General features: G+C 33.6%; 1 protein-coding gene across 1 annotated transcript in view; it reads right to left on the bottom strand.

The window, feature by feature from the left end:
* The window catches only part of LOC150096839 (m7GpppX diphosphatase-like), a 39,041-nt gene extending 19,248 nt beyond the window's left edge, over positions 1-19,793 (bottom strand). The window contains exons 1-2 of the mRNA XM_090407931.1: positions 19,469-19,793; positions 13,168-13,313 (exon numbers count right to left, since the gene is read on the bottom strand). Of these exons, the coding sequence (XP_090264057.1) occupies positions 13,168-13,313; positions 19,469-19,787 (465 nt within the window). The 5' untranslated portion in view covers positions 19,788-19,793. The remainder of the gene's footprint in view (positions 1-13,167; positions 13,314-19,468) is intronic.
* Positions 19,794-20,021: the final 228 nt, after the last annotated feature.

The raw sequence follows: 20,021 nt of genomic DNA, 5'->3' as shown, positions 1-20,021 counted from the left end.
GATCTTAACAGTCGACAAGAAAATGAGTACCAGACTTAAAGAAAGGTTTTGGAGAAAAGAGCAAAGATAATAAAAATTATTAGCACATGCTAGATTTCTGTTCAGTAGATGAATTAGTCATTACTAACACTATGTTCCAGCATAAAGATGTGCACAAATTTACAGAGAGAGAAGAGGCAAGAAATAAGAAAATTCTCATTGACTATGCCACTGTGGATAATGATGCCTTCGTGTGTTCAGGACACAACAGAATGTGATCACCAGGGCCATTGTAATCCACTAAGCAACTAAGAATGCATAAGAACAGTGAGTTTGGGGAGGTGGCAATTTTTTTTTTTTAATACTTTTCTTTTGAATACAGGGGTGACATATACCATAAGAACAGTCCTGGAGATCACCATTTAGTTTTGAGCAGGACCAAACTGAATATTATATTTTAAAAAAAATTATATTAAAAAAAAGTTTAATAATATTTGTATATTATTCAAGAAAAAAATGAAACAGTTTGAAGACAAGAATCAAACTTTGAAGACAGATTGGCAAACTCTGAAGAAAACATTAACTGATTCAGTGAGGGAAGAATGTGGTGAAGTTGTCTGCAAAGACAGAAACATCAGAACTCCTTGATGGACTTGGGGAAGTTAAAGAGACAGTCAACGAAAAGAAGAAAGCATACTGAAAGTTCCTAGTAAATAAATGAACATGTGCTCTGAGAGAATACAGAATAATATACAAAAGCAAAGTAACATATAAAAGTGGCTAAAAAATAAACCTTAGGAATTTGTTTCTTACTTAAACCAAAATTTACTTTTTACTTTTGCTGTGCTGGAACATTTATGGTTCAAACCAGTCCAGTCCTTAATGTCTTCAAACCACATTCTCCTGGATCTACCTCTCCCTCTTTTTCCATCCAGTTTCCCTTCTAATATTAATTTCTGAATGCCTTCTTGTGTAGTTAGATGTCCAAAATATTTAAGTTTTTGTTCTTTAATTATTTTCATTAATGTTCTTTTCATTTTTGCTTTCTTTAAAACATCTTTGTATTTCATTTTCTCTGTCCATGATATTTTCAACATTCTTCTGATGGTTCATATTTCGAAAGCTTCTAATATTCTCTTGGCTTCTTTATTTAGAGTCCAAGTTTCACTGCTGTAGAGAAGGCTTGACCAGATATAGCATTTTATTAATCTTTTTTCTTGTGTCTCTGGATGTTAGAACAGTTTTCATATCAATAAAGGCTTTTCTTGCTATCTCTATTTTTCTTTTTATTTCTTTAAGGGAATTTCCTCTATCTGTAAATATTTGTCCCAAATATATAAAAGACTAAACCTTTTCAATATTCTTTTTGTTAACAGGTTATGTTTAGTTTCTTATTTATTGGTTCTTTTGATATAATCATGCACTTTCTTTTCTTTAGGTTAATAATTAATCCCATGTCTAAGCTTCTGTTCTAAATTTCGGTGACTAAATTTTGAAGATCATCTTCAGATTCAGCTATAAAGATTGTGTCATCTGCATACCTGAAGTTGTTTAAGTTCCTACCTCTGACTTTTACACCCTTCAGTTCTGAAATATTTTTAAAAACTTGCTCACTATATATATTGTACAGTAAGGATGATAAGACACACCCTTGTCTTACTCCTTTTTTGATTTCAAAGTTGTCAGAATATGCAATTTTATATCTTATTGAGGCCATTTGATTCCAGTATATATTTGTAATTATATGTAGATCTTTTCCTTCTAACCGGTTATTCTGTAGAATATGTATTAATTTCTTGTGATCTATTGAATCAAATGCTTTGGTGTAATCAATAAAACAAAGATATATGCTTTTCTGGTTATCAAGGCTTCTTTCACAGAATGTTTTCAAATTGAAAATTCCTTCTCTTGTACCTTTGTCTTTTTGAAAACCCAATCGAGTATCTTCTATTTCTACTGACAAAGTGCCTTTTATTCTTTCTAGAATTATTCTCAGTAGTAATTTTGTGACATGGCTTTTTAAACTTATTAGTCTGTATTCTGAACATTCAAAAGTTCTTGGAATTTTGGGAATAGTGATAAAGATAGATTTTCTTAGATCATCAGGGATGTATCCTGTATCATAGATGTTATTAAAAATAACCTTTAGGTCATTAAGTGTGTTTTCATTTTCATTCTTTAACATTTCAATAGGGATCTGATCAGGTGTTTTACCTGTTTTCATTTGACTTAGAGCATATGCTATTTCTTCACATGTAATTGGTTCACCATCCATATTTTGTATATCTGGTGCATCTGTGTGATCAGAGTCAATCAGTTCTTTTCCATATTCTTTCCATCTTTTTATGAGATCTTGTGTCTCTAGTAACATTTTTCCATTTTGATCTTTTATATAAGGATTATGGTTGTAATTTTTCTTTTTATATGTCAGAGCTTGGATTGACTTATGCATTTCTTTACTATTGTTTCTTGTCCAATTCCTCTATTTCTTTACATTTTTCATTTAGCCACTTGTCTTTAGCCTTCCTGCATTCATTTTTTTATACTTTTACTGAGTATTCTATATTGTTGTGTACTTTCTTTCTTCATCTTTCATTCATAAGTTCTAGTATTGATTCAGTTCAGGGTTTTTCTTATTGTATTCTCTGTTTTTTTTTTTTCCCCAATATAGATGGTACCTAATTAGGACTTTAGTCTTTGTGTTGTACATTACAACTGTTTAAATTAGTCCCATTGTTATACTGGATTGTTGTTGTTTCACATACTGAAACAAACTGTTTTTTGCTCTGAAGATGCTGGACAGAATACGAGCAAAATATCAGCAATAAGTTAATAAATAGTTATTTTCTTATCAGTCTATGTTCTCATCTATACTGTTAAAAATAATCAACGTGTACGACAAACACATAAGCCTTTCTACACGTTATAATTCAGTATGGTGCGATCACAGGGTCAAATTCCAGATGATGGGATTAGAGTTATCATAGTACCCATCTATAAAAAGGGAAATAAAACCAAATTTGAGAAATAAAGAGGAATTTCTTTATTGAGTATTCTATGTAAGATTTATGCAAGCATACTTGAGAAAAGGCAAATAAAAACTATAGAAGGGAAACTTGGAGAAGAATAAGTGGGTTCAAGCCAAACAGAGGTAAGGATCAGATTGACTTTGTAGATCTGGAAAAGGCATATGACAAGGTACCAAAAAAAGAAAAGAGGAAAGTGTTCAAAATGCTACAATTATATGGTGCTGATGGTACATTTTATGAAGAAATACAGTCTATGTTTGATTTGTAAGTCAGCAATTAGTACTGAAAGAGGTACAGGAAGATGGTTTAATGTTAAATTAAGTGCAAGACAAGATGCATATTATCTTCACTGTTTCTCATCATCTATATGAATCACATTATGAAGGAAAGCAGAATCAGGCTTAATATAAAAAATTGAGATAGTCAATTCAGCTCTCTACTTTATGCAAATAGTTTAAGCATAAAGCATAAACAAATACCAGCAGAGGTCTGCAGGATTCCTTAACTAAATTGAATAACAGCTATAATAAATTTCATATGAAAACCAGCAATCAAAAGTCAAAGAGTATGGAAATAGGCAGAACACTGAAAACATGAATGAGGAACTATGGAACAATAATTTCAGCTGTTATGCACAAATTTTAGTGAAGATGACAAATTAAATATGGAAACAAATAGAAATGCTAGTATGGTAGGGAGTCAAGTGAATAAATTCATACAGAATAAGATACAAACTAGTCAAAACACTAAACTAGCTACAGTAGTATCTCGCTAATCTGAACCCTCCGGTAATCCGAACTGCGGTTTGAAAGAAAAAAAAGTTTTATTTATTACATATTATTATTTTGTGTGCTATTATTTGTATTTAATAATTATTATTTTAACTATTATTATTTATTTTAACTATTATTATTTATTTTATTATTATTACAGTACAGTATATATATATTTTTTCATGTTGTCGATTGTATGGTTACACTGTAGACCTATTTTGATTTATTGTATGTTCATGTTTGTTTTTTTATACTGTACAGTATAAAAAAGTATTGTCGGCATTGAATTGTAATATAAAAATAACATAGAAATGTATTGTCGGCATGAATCACCGCTGTCGAGCGTCATGGAAAAAACTGTGGCCTTCTAGAATTTACGAATATTCAAAACGGGCATAATTTGGTTAAAAATATAAATCCAGATGTTTAAATTTCACAAACAGATTTACGGAATGGATTACAGGCAGAACCGAAAGTGAATTCGAAATCAAATCAGATGCTTAAATTATAAATATGACACTACAGAATGAAGTAGAGACGATGATGACGATAAAGAACTCTAAGAAAAAAAAGTAAAACACGAAGAAGCAATTGACGGTTTTAATATGTGTATAGAATGGGCTAAGCAGAATGATACGCCATTCCACAAAATTTTATTGCTAATGCAGCTCCGAGAAGAAGCATCGAAAAAAGTTTAGCTTCCAAGAAGCAAAAGAAATTAAAAAAAAAACTTTTTTGTGTTGTGTACAAGAAAGTGATATTTTTTACGCAAATTAAGTTATATACTGAACTATGCAATTTTATTAAATCAGAATCTTCAACAATATAGGTAAATACAAACTAAATATTTTACTAAAATAAACTTGCATACTGTATTATTTTTTTAAGTTACAGTTATTCATTTATTTACAGAATTAAATTGATGTACCATTAGAATCTGATTAATTTTGTCTTAAACGCTAGTTATTATTGCCTCTTGGGGGGAAAATTCGCTAATCCAAACTTTTCGCTAATCTGAACGAGCGCAGTTTTTATTAGTTCGATTAGCGAGATACCACTGTATATACAAGACAATATTCAAACTAGTTTTAACTTATGAGTCTGAGAGCTGGGTTAATAATAAAACACTTCATCAACCACTGAAGACCAGAGATAAGAGAGTTCTGAGACAAATTAACAGAGTGAACAGATGGTATCAATGACTGAATCATATTAAAAATGAGGATATTAGGAAGACACCATACTGTTAGCATTTAGGAATATGTGAGCAGAGCTAATCTCGGGTGGCATAGTCAGAATGGTAGAGAAAAGGTTAGCAAAACACGTATTTGTTGCCAAAATAGCAGGAAAAAGACCCAGAGGAAGATCAAATATCTAGGATATTGATCTTCCTTTTAGAAGACTGAAAGAAGATTTGATGATATGACATAATAGATTAATTTGAAGAAAAAGTATTGATAGGAAGTTGGTAATGATGTAAACTTTTCATGTAGCACTATCATAATATTCTATCTCTCTGATGGTACACATCAGAAATTTGATATGATGATGCTAATGCCAGAAATGATTTTTAAATTCATGTTGTGGTCTAATGGAGGAATGTGTGACATCTGAATACTAAAAATTAAAAACTAAATCATCATTATCAAGTTCCTGATATACCCTCAGGGGGTGTACAGGATAATTATGATAGTACTACATGAAAAAAAGTTAAACTTCCAATCAACAACTTTCCTCCAAATTAATTTATCTGTCAAGACTCCAACGTTATCAAATCTCATATTTCTGTCATTTAAGTCACTTTTGACTGACTGTATTAATCTATCTATATCTTGATCTTCCTCTGAGTCTTTTTCCTGACAACCTGGAAAAGAACACTTGTTCTGCTAATCTTTCCTCTGTCATTCTATTTAAGTGGCCATACCACCTGAGATCAGCTCTACTAATACATTCCTGAATGCTAGCAGTGGCGAATCCTTTCCTAATATCCTCATTTTTAATGTGATACTGTCATTGATGCCATCTGTTCACTCCACTAATCTTGCTCAGAACTCTCATATCAGCAGTCTCCAGTCTTTGATCAAGTGTTTTATTTCTGACCCAGCTCTCAGATCCACAAGTTAAAACTGGTTTAAAGACTGTCTTGTATACAGCTAATTTAGTGTTTTGACTAATTTCTCTCTTATTCCATTTATTCAGCTGACCAGTTTACTAATTCTGTTGTCTACCCAGTGTGCCTGTTAAGTAATGAGACAATTATTATATCAAAACAAAAAACTATGAGGTCTGACATTTAAAAAAAAAAAAAAAAAAAGCCTAACCCTATAACTTGGGAATGGAAAGCGGGAGGGGAGGAGACAAAGAGATGGTTATAGAGCATGTTCTAACCTATCACCATGAGACAAGGCTCAACTCCATTGCTTTACCCAATACGAAAGGACGTGTGTTCAAACATAGATGTTTTCTTACTCTCAGTCAGAAAATTTTTGAGTGCAAGAGTGAACAGCAAGTTGATATCAAGTTTCTTGTGAAATTGAAGAAATCAGCAACAAAACTTTTCAATTAATGACTGAGACTTATGGTGAATAGTACGTCTCGTGCATGTATTTTTGAACAGTACAAATGATTTTCGGAAGGCAGAGAAACCTTGAAAGATGATCGCCCAGGCCGCCCATGCACAGCAGTTACCGATGACAACATTAAAAAAGTGTGAGATGTGATTCAAAAAGAACAGAAAGTTGGGATTCAAGCTGTAGCTGAGAAAATTCATTTGGCTAGGAAAAGTGTTCAATGCATTTTAACAGTAGAATTGAACATGAAAAAGGTTTGTGCAAAAATGGTTCCGAAAATGTTGTCAGATGAACAAAAAGAATGTTGCAGGGAACTGTGTTTGGCCCTTTTGCAATGCATTAAGGATGAACCAGATTTGTTGAATTTGGTAATTACTTGTGATGAAACTTGGATATTTACATATAATCCAGAAGCCAAGCGACAATCAATGCAGTGGAAATCAGCAACCTCTCCAAGACCAAAAAAAAAAAAAAAGCACACATGAGTCATTCGAAGTTCAAGGCCATGTTGAATGTTTTCTTCGATATCCAGGGTATTGTAATGGCAGAGTTAGTTCCCAGTGGCCAGACAGTAAATCAGCAGTGTTAACTTGAAGTCTTGATGAAATTGCACTAACACGTGAGAAGGAAACGACCAGAATTGTGGAGAAACAGTTGGATTTTGCACCAAGACAATGCATCAGCCTGCAATGCTTTGTCTGTGAAGCAATTTTTAGCTAATCACAACATCACTGTGCTTGAGCACTCACCCTATTCGCTAGACATAGCTCCTTGCAACATCTACCTCTTCCCAAAAATCAAGTCGGCGCTCAAAGGAACCCAAAAAAACAAAAGCAAAAGGCTGTTAACGGAGATCCTCAACAGCCTTTCAGAAAATGATCTGCAGAACTTCTTTGAACATTGGCAGCATCGTATGCAGCTGTGTGTCAACTCAGAAGGGAACTATTTTGAAAGAGATCATAGTTGATTTTCTCGATTTGTTAAATAAAAAGAGATAGAGGCACAGTCTCATTTTTTCTGTGTCAGACCTTATATTTAAAATTGTCAATTACAGATATTCAAAATAATCTCCCTCCAACTGTACACGTTTACATGTCATACAGGTGTTTGAAGGTTATGGTGGGAGTCCTGAATGAGAGCCCCCTTCAGTCTTTGGGTCATATCACACTGGATGTACTCAATGTCACTGAAGTACTCCCCTTTCGAGGCACACTTCATCTTTGGGAAGAGGAAAAAGTCTGCAGGAGCCAAATCTCGTGAATGGGGGGGGTTCAATAACACAGATTGACTTCGAAGCCAGAAAACTGCTTCACAGGCAGAGCACAGTGCATGTTGTACAGTTCTTTCCTAACATATTCACCTACCAACCAAAGACAATACAATCCCAAACATCCATAATGAGATTCAAACCCACAGCATGTTGGTTGAAAAACAGATATGCTAACCACTTAGCCAACCAGGCAGGTAAGTTGCTTTTGTGCTGAAAACAATGGACAGCTTATATTTCCAAATCAGTATAAAAGCATTTAGTTTACACATGTATATAGATAATATTTCCACATGAGGAGGTTGAATTACATTTGGCAGGTCCAAAGTATTACGTATGAATAATCAAACCCTACTAACCATGTATTAGAAATCAATGAAATATCATATAAGGCAGTAGATAAAGAAGTGACTGCACATTCATACCCCCCTGTATAAAACGGAAATCTGCCTTAGGTATACAATAAATATAGAAACAGCCACATTGTCCATCACCCATCCTTGGCTTAAGAAAACATCTTTTGTTCAGCAGAAGCAGTAATATGGACTTACATGGAACCAGTTCAAAGTCAACAATCCATAGCATAGAGGTGCATGACGTGATGATTATTTTCATCATATTATTTGATATGCATGTGCCACTGTCCAATGAGGTAGCTTTATTGGTATGCCGTAACTCTCACTCTTCACAGTAGTGTATGTGAACTGGTGCTCAGAATGGCAGACATAGCTCTCATTCTTAGCACTAGTTAAGAGAAAGTGATTTTGTGGAGTGCATTTTTGATGGTTGCACTAATGGAAGGTTGGCTGATTTTGATCACTAGCTGGAGTTGTAGTGTCATTATATCCCATAAGTGCACAAACAGAGCAACACATTTTCCTGTGTGTGTGTGTGTGTGACAAAGCGACATTAAAACTAGTACTACAAACATTAATTCTGTTGACCAAGAAAGAATATGAGTCATATTTTGGACGTAAAATGGGAGATCTGGACTGGACCCAGGCTCTCTATGTTGTAATAGGTATGAACAGTATTTAAGAGGATGGTTAAAGAGTACACATCATCAATGGCACTTGCTATTGATGTATGGTGGAATGGGGAAAGAACTTAAAACCATGCAATGAGTGCTACTTCATTTTAACAAATGTCTTAGTTTTTCAGCAATGGGACCAGACTTCATGACATCACACTGTAAGTTCATACATCCCTAAGACACAGACTGCAGAGAAAATTAATGAATGATGAGCTTGAAAATTGTAGCACTGTTATCTTGAACTACACCTAGGATTTCAGCTGAAAAATTATGCAAACATCTTATCTGATAATCTAAGCAGAGGTGAATGACTGTGATGTGAATTTTACCAAGCTAAACTCTTAAGGTTGCAATGCTGGAATATCCATGAAAGAGAACAAAGATCACTTCATTTCAGAAGCATCAACAAAAATTTGATTTTTTCCCCCCTTTCTGAATAGTGATCATGTGTTTTGAATGATGTTAAGGTAAATGCTGGACAGAAAACATGATCCAGATGAATGGAATTTGTCTTTAAAATGCATTTGAAGCCTTTGGTTCTACATACTTTGAAATAAATCTTTCTCTGTATTCCAGTAGCATCATCATCGTCTGATACGCATTATTCTCAAGGAGTGCAGAGAATATTACGATGGAACTAAATAATTAAGTTTGATTATTATTAGTTTTCTATTAACTTTTTTACACCACATTAATCTGTTATTTGTCATCTCCAATATGGTTAAATTTTATATTTCAGTCTTCTCAAACATTATTAATTGCAATCCACCTATCTGTTTTGCAAACTTTTCCTCTCCTATAATATTTAAGTAACAATATCACCTTATAATAAAATTAGTTTAATCCTTTATCCAAGTGTGAGCAAACAAAGTTTGCGCCTGAAGTATCTTCAGGACTAGGGTAAGGTGATACCACACCAGGGCAACTCGTTGCAAAGGTGGAGAAAGCTACCAACACTTCTAACTCAGTATCTCCTATAATGCAAAACACATCTCCTTGCGGATATGTCTAATGTCATGCATTAAGGGAAGGGCCACTACCCAGACTAGTTTTGACCTTTATTGAGGTCTCTTCAGTGGGAGCCAGGCCCTAGTGGAAATACCAGGCAGAAGCATTCGCAGGTCATCTCTACCTATAGGAGTTGCCAAACGGTGTGCCACCCTTTTTTAATAAATTACTCTGGATTTAGAGAAGGTTGTTGAAAGTTTATTTTTCACTTGGTTAGAGTATAATAAAATTAGTTTAATCCTTTATCCAAGTGTGAGCAAACAAAGTTTGCGCCTGAAGTATCTTCAGGACTAGGGTAAGGTGTGGTATCACCTTACCCTAGTCCTGAAGATACTTCAGGCGCAAACTTTGTTTGCTCACACTTGGATAAAGGATTAAACTAATTTTATTATACTCTAACCAAGTGAAAAATAAACTTTCAATATCACCTTAGGTGAGCTCTAAACAAACACACTCTAGAACCACTAACAATGTCAAGTTCCTTTCTAACTTCTTCATTGTTAATGATTCTGCCACTGATATCATCTGTTCCCATAATTTTTCTCACAATTCTCATATTCTATAGTCTCTATTTTGATCAATATTTTATTTCTAAAGTAACTCTCAGATTCATAAGTTAAAACTCATTTGAAGACTGTTCTGTATGCTGCAAATTTAATGTTTTGACTAATTTCACTCTTATTCTAAGTTGATTTTTTAAGGTTCCATTCACATCTGCACCTAATTGGTACCTTATCATATGCTTCTGCCTGATCTACGAGTACAAAACTTAAGCGCAGATCTTGTTATATTCTCATCATTTCATTTTTAGCTATATGTCTTCAAGTAAAAATTTCATTCTGACATCTATTTGCCCTGAACCTAACTTTTCCTTCCACAATTTTATTAGCCTCATCTGAAGGCTTCTTCTCTCCTCCTAATGGTTGGTGAGTAGCATAGGAAATTGACAGTAGTGTTCTGCTTCTGTTTTGTGCAGTTAATTTGACTGTCTGATAACTTTGTCCATTTTTGATGTCACTCTTCTGAAGTGTGCTTGCCTTAAACATTTACCTGAATAAATAAAAATCTTACCCTATTCTACCTGCCTTTCCACATTTCAGAGAGTTTTCTTCAATACTGAAATGTTTGTACCCATGATGCATTCCTGAATATTTTTTACTGCTGTGCCTAACAGTGAAATTGCGTGTCCATTTTGGTTGGTTATGCTGCCGTGACTTATGCAACCCTCTTCTTCGTCTTCTTTGGTGCATCAATCCGAAGACTGCTATAACTGGTTAGTTATAGCAGCACATCATAACATCCTGTCTTGTGGCCTCCTTTTTATCTCTTCATAACTCTTAGTGCCAGTTAGCATCATTATGTTATTTATATAGGAAATTCTTGGTCTACCTTGTGGCCTCTTTCCTTCTACAGTCCTCTCCATTATTTCTGTAATCAGTCACCGACGCCTCAGATGGTGTCCAATTAGGCTTTTTCTTCTATTATTGATGTGGTTCATTAGTGACCACTCTTCATGAACTACATTTAGAAATTCATTACTTTTTCTTTCTGTCAAACTAAATTTCATCATCTTTCTCCAGCACCAAAGTTCAAATGCCTCCAACTTTTTGATGTCTTGTTTTGTTTTGTTAGCGTCCGGGCCTCACAATCATATAATGCAATGCAATATGTATGTTTTCACTAGTCTTTTTTTTGAGCTGGGTGCTATAAGACTTTCAAGATATTTAAAAGATGATACCTGTTGTATTAGGTTATTATTTATTTCCAGGTTTATTTTCAATGGATTTGCTTTACTAGTAATTAATAGTTTTGTTTCCTCATAATTCATTTTTAGGCTGTACTGTGTGAAAATTTCTTCCATCTTTGTCAGGGTGGATTTCAGTTTGTCTTTGTTATCAGCTATAACTGCTATATCATCCACAAATGTTAGCCAGTTAATATCAATTCCATTTATCTTAATTCCTGTTTCTATTAGTTCTTTCAACTTATTTATTGCATCTTCAATGTAGATTAAACAATATGGGTGAAAGAGAGCACCCCTGTCTAACACCTCTACATATTCCTACTATTGCAGTTTTTGTTTTACTGCTGGCTGTTTCTATTAGGGATTCTTGGTGCTTGTAAAGATTAAATATGAACCTCCTATCTCTCCAATCTACCTTTATTGTTTTTAGGAGGTGAAATTTGGTTCCAGTCAATACTATCGATTATGACTGCATTATCGCTGTATGAAAGTTTTAAGAGTGTATAGCCCATCAGTGGTCATTTTAATTGGTCCAATGCAATTAACTGTAGGATAAGGAACATTTTAATTTATCAATTAATTGTAAACAAATCTGTGCAGAGTGGGGAACAATGTATTTGTTTTAAGATATTGTATATTAGAAAACAATAATGAAGGAGAATGCTATATTTGGTTGGTATATGTGAATTACTCAAAGGTGTAAAATTTGGAACAGGAGGATGAGGCACACTTCCTTTGACTACAATACTGTTTTCCGTTGTAAATATGAGCAAAAAAGTTACAAATTTATCAAAAATTATATATTAAAAACTTGTCTATATTATATATAAAAATCTGCCTGCCACATCAGTTCACACTTCATGCATGCAAAACAGTTGAAACTCATTAAACAAAAACAGCAACTCATGACAAATGACAGCATTCAATTGGATTGGTTTTAAGACAATAGTACCTAGAGGTGCTACTGTCTTGGAGCTCATCCTGCCTCACCTTCTGAGCAGTTTAAAACTGCTAGAATGCTAAGAATTTGACCTGAAATTTGTGAACGGTAATCCACATTATAGATAGATCTGATGCTATTACCAAATCTAACACTCTCAAACACCTGGCCACCTCCATCATGTGCTGTTTCAGGTCATTATGCCTTTGTAACATAAATTCTATTTCCATCTTGCCATGTGCTTTCCTCTTTCCAATCTATATCCCCTCCCCCCGTTGAAGTCTCTCATGATAATTGCTAATCTACTGATGCATGGCATCCATATCTTCCTCTGGACCACTAGGTCTACAGTAGCACCCAACAATATATTTTGTAATATTGGCATTCATCTCACACCAGATAACTTCAAATTAAAAATGATGATTGAGAAGATCTTGTATAAAATGTACTGCACATATATGAAATGTAATATCTATGGTAATTTTGATTACTGAAAAGGTGTAGGGCAATAGGGCAATTTTAAATTTATATGTGAAATCTGTACTTCAAAATTAATCACATATCAGTAGTCAGACCCACCTAGATGAAAGTATTTTCAAGGCAAAAGAAAAATTTTCAATTTTTTTCCCTGTTCGGTGATAATCAAAAACAAATAACAGTTTGTCACTGGCCATGCTAAAATCAAGTATATCTGGATAATGCTTTGTTGTGAAAAACAATAACTGAGGAATGCTTTGTGTTATACAACAAAAAAAAAGTTCACGAATAGAAAAGTGGTATAATAATAAAAACATGGTACATAAAAGAAATACACTAAAAATTACCTCCAAAGATAACTGCTGGTTATCAATAAAAGGACGGGTTATGGTATTATAAATTTCAGATGTCTCATTAACCAAACATATAGACTTTGAAAGATATTTGTTAATATGCTTCTCACTTGCCGGATGTACAACTGTGATCTTTATTTCTAAAGGAAAATCACAAAACTGAATATGAGTTTCATTTAACTATTTTTCTTAACATATAACTGCAAATATAAATAAATAAATATATATATATATATATTACATTTTTTCACGTTTTAGAATGCTCAAACTAGCTAGGATATATTTAGCATTTGCTAGAAGAGTTTAACATATGCTAATTTATGTTAAATAAATCAAGAACATTTTCAATTAATAATTATTTTAATATATTTAATATTAATAATTTTGAAAAACATTGCTTTTTTAAATATTTTTAAAAATATCATGTGCATGATGTGACAGTCTTCAATAGCCAATCTATTTGCTACATTCAGATCTCAAATTATAAGTAGACACATCTTGAATAATGTCTTTGTTTATCTTTTTAGATAAAATGAGAAATATTTAAAGTATATTTCACTTAATTTCCTCTACTGAGGGTTAATTTATGCAATATGTTTCAATAATAAATCAACATATAGAGTAAAAATTATTCTCATATTTCTCCTTTATCACTATTGCTGTGTTAAAGATTAATATGAATTTGTTCTTTGATCATGTAAAACAGGATATAGCTTTGCTGTAGGATTTTGTTGTTTTTTTATTTTCACACTAGAGGTCAGGTCAGTATAATAAATTAGTGTTACTTTGACATACTGTTTGAGTTGTAATATAGCTAGTCCAGCAGTGTACACAGAGGGGGGGGGGGCAAGGGGCCCTGGCTCCCTCCAAAGAAAAAGGAAAACTAGAAAATTTTCCAAAAATCTTTTTTTTTCTAATTAAAATTCATTTTTTTATTTATGTTGTGTCATGTCTTCTATTATTTCTATACTACTTATGAATTAGCGATCATTGTAGATGCTCAGTCATAGGTCGTATGCAATGTGTAGTGTGTATTCTCAAATCATCTACTCAACTTGCCCCCCCCCCTCCCAAGATTACATCCTGTGTGCTACTGGGCTAGTCTGTGTATATGTGTGTGTATATATATACACACACACTCCGGATGATGATGATGACCTTAATATGAAGGTCGAAATGCTAGTTCTAAGTAAAAGTCATTTGGAGGGCTTTATGTGACTTTTTTGTAATGAGCCATGGAAAAGTTGATACTGAGCAAAGAGCTGGCAGAGCGATAAAATGCATTTCCCAAGATGTTACTTGGCCACCATGGGAGAATATATCTAAATATATGCTCCCTCCACTACAATGCCAAGAAGAAGAAAGAAAGGCTGTAAAGCCCATAGCCATAATGGGCAAACACTGGATGTGACTAAATTTCCCCAACTATATGACTACTCTGATCAAAATCATTCATGGAGGTCAGAACATGATGTAGTGAAGAAGTTTTCCCAAATAATAAGCAATACTGGAATAGCCTAAAGAACTCATAAATATAATAGTAATTAATGCAATCCTTTTTTTTTCCTCATTATAAGAACATTTAATTGTCGAACACTTAAAGAAGAGGAAGACCTTACCATCTTACAGCAAGAACTAAAACATATTAAATGGGACATCATAGGCTTAAGTGAAGTATGCAGGCAGGATGAACATTTAATAAAACTAAAAAAATTGAGATTACTTATACTATTGTGGGAAAACAAAAGGACAATACGGAGTAGAATTTCTAATTAAGAAAACAATTACACATCTTATAGAAGAATTTAATTATTCAGATGAAAGAATAATAGAAATCACACTTAAAATAAACTCCAAACTTTAAAATCAAGATCATCCAAATATATGCTCCAACCTCATCCCACACTAATGAAGAGATAGAAGCATTTTATGACTCACTGCAGCACACTCTAGACAAAAAAAAGAAAAACAGCAATCAAAACTTTATTATAGTAATGGGTGATTTTAATGCCAAAGTAGGTCATCCCTCTCACCAAATAGACACAATGGACCATATGTATATGTACAAGCAGCAACTCAAGAATGGCTCTTACAGAATTCTCTATCAGTAACAAGCTTTACATTATGAATACATTTTTTAGGAAAGCCCCCAAAAGAAAATTAATGGACGTGGAAAAGTCTAAATGGGGAAATAAAAAATGAACTAGATTATACAGGATTAGTCTAAAAGAAATAGATAGTTTAAACGCTTTATAAATTGAAATTTGTTTGTTACATCAGAAAGCATTTAGTACTGTTTTATAGAAAAAGTCCTCAAATTTATGACCTCAGCTTTTTGTTTGTCTTCGTGACGTCAGCATCACGTGAGCGCCCTTGATGTTAGTCGAGCAGTATGGCCGCCAGCCAGGTGAAGAAGTTCTGTGTGACTGAATTTGTAAAAACAAATTCTGTTACTGTCATGCAGTGTCGTTTTACAACACGGTATGGTAAACAACACCCACAAAGAAGTCAATCTATGATTAAAGCAAGAAATTTAAGGAAACTGGTTGTCTGTGCAAGGAGAAAAGTCCTGGGAGACCACCTGTATCCGAGGAAACAGTGACTCGTGTTCGTGAGACTTACACGCACAGCCCGAAGAAGTCGACAACACGTGCAAGTTTAGAACTTCAAGTTCCACGAAAGACTATGTGGAATATCTTGCGTAAATGTTTACGAATGTTCCCTTACTGTTTGCAATTATTGCAGAACCTCAGTGAAAACAACAAAATCGTCCGTCACTCATTCTGTATGGACATGCAGCAACAGAGTGAAGAAAGTAATGATTTCTTTGACCGGCTAATTTTTGGTGACGAATCAACTTTCCACATTAGTGGTACAGTGAACAAACGCAATGTTCATATATGGGGAACTGAAAACCCGAGAGCTGTAGTGGAGCATATGAGGGATTCACCCATAAGTGAACGTTTTTTGCGCTGTATCCCATAGAAAGGCATATGGACCATTCTTTTTCCAGGAAAAAACAGTGCATGGAATAACTTACCTAGACATGTTATGTAAGTGGCTGATGCCTCAACTACAAGAAGACAATGACGATTTCATATTTGTCCAAGATGGCGCTCCGCTGCACTGGCACCTAGAAGTTAGAAATTACCTGGATGAAAATTTGCCTTGCTGTTGAATTGGACGTTCAACTGCCCAAAACATGGCTCTTACATGTTGGCCACCAAGAAGTCTGGATTTAACTCCCTGTGACTACTTCTTATGGGGAGTACATAAAGGACAGAGTTTTTGTTCCTCCTCTCCCTACAAGTGTGGACGATCTTAAACAACACATCACAGTAGCTGCTGCGATTGACATGGATATGCTGAGAAGTGTTTGGAAAGAACTGGACTATCGCATTGATATTTGTTGTGTTACAAAAGGGTCACACATAGAACACTTGTAACTTACCCATGTAAACTTCAAGAAGTACTCTTCAAACCATGTAAGTATTTCAGCCATGCTAATAAAACTCTTCTTTCTGTAAAACTTTGAAAGTGTCTATTTCTTTTAGGCTAACCCTGTATGCTGAGTAATAATAAAGAAATAGTCCAAGATACCTCAGTATTAAATCAAGTAAAAACAGGGAGTGACCACCAACTGGTGAGAGCCAAAATTAAAATAAACCCCAAATTGGAAAGAATAAAATAGCTAAACAATAAAAAAATCAAATAGTTATGACTTAAAACCTATTCAAAACAAAAAGAAAGATTACAAAGAAAAACTCAATCAAAAATTAGACTTAATAAATATATTTGAAGAGGACATAAATAAAATAAGCAAAAACCTAGTGGAAGTAATAATCTCAGCAGCCAACAAATTCAAAAGCAACAAAAAGACTAAAACTACTAAAAAAGAGATGAAATATGAAACAATACAAAAACTTAACTTCTAAAATACAATAGGCAGAACTATGCAAAACAATAAGGAAAAAGATGAGAAATGAAATAAGATCTTATAACACTGCAAAAATAAAAGAAACAATTGAAAACAATAAAAATATGAAAATACTGAGAAAACATTTATCAGCTGGTAAAAGTCAAATAACTGCAATAAAAGATAAAAATGAAACTACAATAAGAAGCTACAATAAGGAACTACAACCAAGAACAAATCCTAAGCAGACTAGAAGAATTTTATAAAGAACTCTATAATGATCCTTCAATAGATTAATCAAATATAAATAACTCTTCCCCATCACATATGGAATTCATCCCCCCCCCCGTTCACCACAGATGAAATAAAAACAAGCATTAAAACAAATGAAAAATGTTCTGATGAAGACCTAATTCACATAGAATTAATTAAATGGGGAGGAAACAACATAATTCACCATGTCACACACTTACTAAATCTATGCATAGAAGTATGTATAGATTTAGATTATATATAAGAATTGGTATCTTACAATTCCTTAGTAGACATAGTGAACAGATACTGAATACAGATCCCTATGGACTAGCATTAATTAAACATTATAATAGATATGCAGGAGGGAGCTGTAACAAGCGTGCTTGAGTAGTACACAAAAAATCAAAAGTTGCAAACAGACTAACTGCCTGCCTATAACCTGTAATTTTTAAAGAATAATTAGTATTTGCAAGATTAAATTTTTGTATGATTAATTTCTGTTAGTTTAGACAAACATTTTCATTTAGCAAAAGGTTAATGCAGATGGTTAATATAAAATGTTTTGTGTATTCTTTTTCTTCTTCTTTTCAGCCATTTTTTGTCCACTGCTGAATGAAGATCTCCTTCAGTTCCTTCCATCTTTCTTCTGTTCTTGGCAATGATTGACCAATTTTTCCCAACAAAATTTGACAATTCATCACTCCACCTTCTTTTAGGATGTCCTTGGCTGTGTTTTCCCTTCTTTTGAATCCAGTTTGTTAGTATGGTAGCCCATCACTCATCTGGATAGATGTCCAGTCCATTTTCATTTTAGTTGCTTGTGGTGACAAATGATGTTAGTGATACAAGTCTGGCTTCTTATCTTTTAATGTGATGCCTAGTATCAGGCCTCTCCATTTGTCAGTGCCTTTGTTAGAGACCAAGTTTCGCAACCATATATGATGACTGGAAGTATGCACTGGTTAAATGTCTTCCTTTGGTGAAAAATTGAAAATAATTAAAGTATAGGATACTAAAAATCATACTCTGGCAAAAAGTTTAACATCATTAAAAGCTGTACAATATGACAAGATAATGAAGCAAAAACTGTTGCTGCAAAGAAGTATAATTCTCTTTTTTTTCTTTATCTTGCATAGTTTTATGTTAGGTTAAAAGAAAACAGCATTCATTCAATTATCATTTTGATAAAATTATATAGACTACTACTATGTTAAGAAAGTTTTATGTTTGATTAATAAAGAAAATCTTGTTTGGATTTTCTTTATTAGATTTAGATGAGGCCTAGATTTTTTGCTTGGAGAGTTGTGAATGAGTGGAATGGGTTGCAAAAGTCAGTTGTGAGTGCTTTGTCTGTTAATGTGTTCAAGGAGAAGTATGTTAGAGTGTATGGATATATTGAGTCTTTCACAATGAGTCTTCAGCCTTCATGAAGGTGCTTGTATAATAATAATTTCAGTACTATGGTTACATATTATTGCAATGAACTTATGTTACACTAAGGATAATAAAGCTCTATCTTGTAAAGAAATATTTGCTGGCAAAGGTTGGTCGACTGGTAGCCTCTGCTACTAATGGCTCAATTAAGTAAGTTTGAGTGCGGTTAGTAGTTGGAAGGGGACCTATCGTTCGATGCTGTTGGCACACTCTCCCTGGATGAGTCTTTGGACTCCCTGGAGGTGTCAAATAATAATAATAATCTTTAACAGTTCATTAATGTTACTTTACTAATAAAATGAAGCATATTATTATGTCCAGCATGTGCATCCCCCCCCAAAAAAAATAAATAAAAATAAATAAACATTTGCATGCTTAAGTGTTCAGGTAGAGGCAAAACAGTGTAGAACAAATTATTTTGTTCAAGTAGGTGTAAAAAGGCCTAATAAGATTCTTTGGGTAAACAGAAAAACATTACTTCAGGAGTATGATTTACTCAGCACTATTTTTTATTTTATTTTATTTTTTTTTACCGGTGGTTTTACAGGTTATCGTGGTCACTTATCTATAAATAATCCAAAATATGAAATATATTACCCATTCGACAGAACTTTGGAACTACCGGTATTCTGATGTCCGACTATATCCTCTGATATCATAAATGCTTTAAACCAAAATATTACAACTTACCGTTTGCCTCATTAGGTGGTGATGCACAATATGTTTGATACACGCTGTTTGCTAGTACTTGTTTCAGACCTGTTTCTTTCGAAAGAATTTTCGAAAAAGAGTTCTTAGAAAACGGAGTTTTTTCTAGTATAATAACAGCGGCTGACTCACTGTCTTTAAAGCTTCCTTCCAAGAATGCAATTTTTTTCTCAGGGATGTCATTTAACTTCCTCTTGATAGTAAATCCGTCAAAAATATGTGTATCATCATGAGACAATTTACATTTTTTTACCGGTGGAGGTGAGCTATCGTTACAATCATCTCCACTCGAGTCAGCCATCTTAGGTGTTCTGAAAACATAAACAATGAACTGCAGCGCCAGTGTTGCTAACCAGTTTATGCAATATCCCTGTTTTGCGAAAACTTTTCCCCAATACGAATTTCCGAAGTGCTTTAAATTGCCCAATTTTAATGTTAGATATTATTATTGTAAAAATTATCAGCTGCTTGTGGATTTTTAAAATTATTGATGCTGAAAACCTTCAAGTTTGTCAAATTAATGTATTTGAGCTAA

Source organism: Typopeltis vanoorti, chromosome 18 (assembly GCF_054136105.1).
Source record: "Typopeltis vanoorti isolate ZY-2024b chromosome 18, IOZ_Tvanoo_1.0, whole genome shotgun sequence".
Taxonomy (NCBI): Eukaryota; Metazoa; Arthropoda; class Arachnida; order Uropygi; family Thelyphonidae; genus Typopeltis; species Typopeltis vanoorti.
Note: the sequence above shows the minus strand (reverse complement) of the source record. Positions and strands in the feature narration are given on the sequence as shown.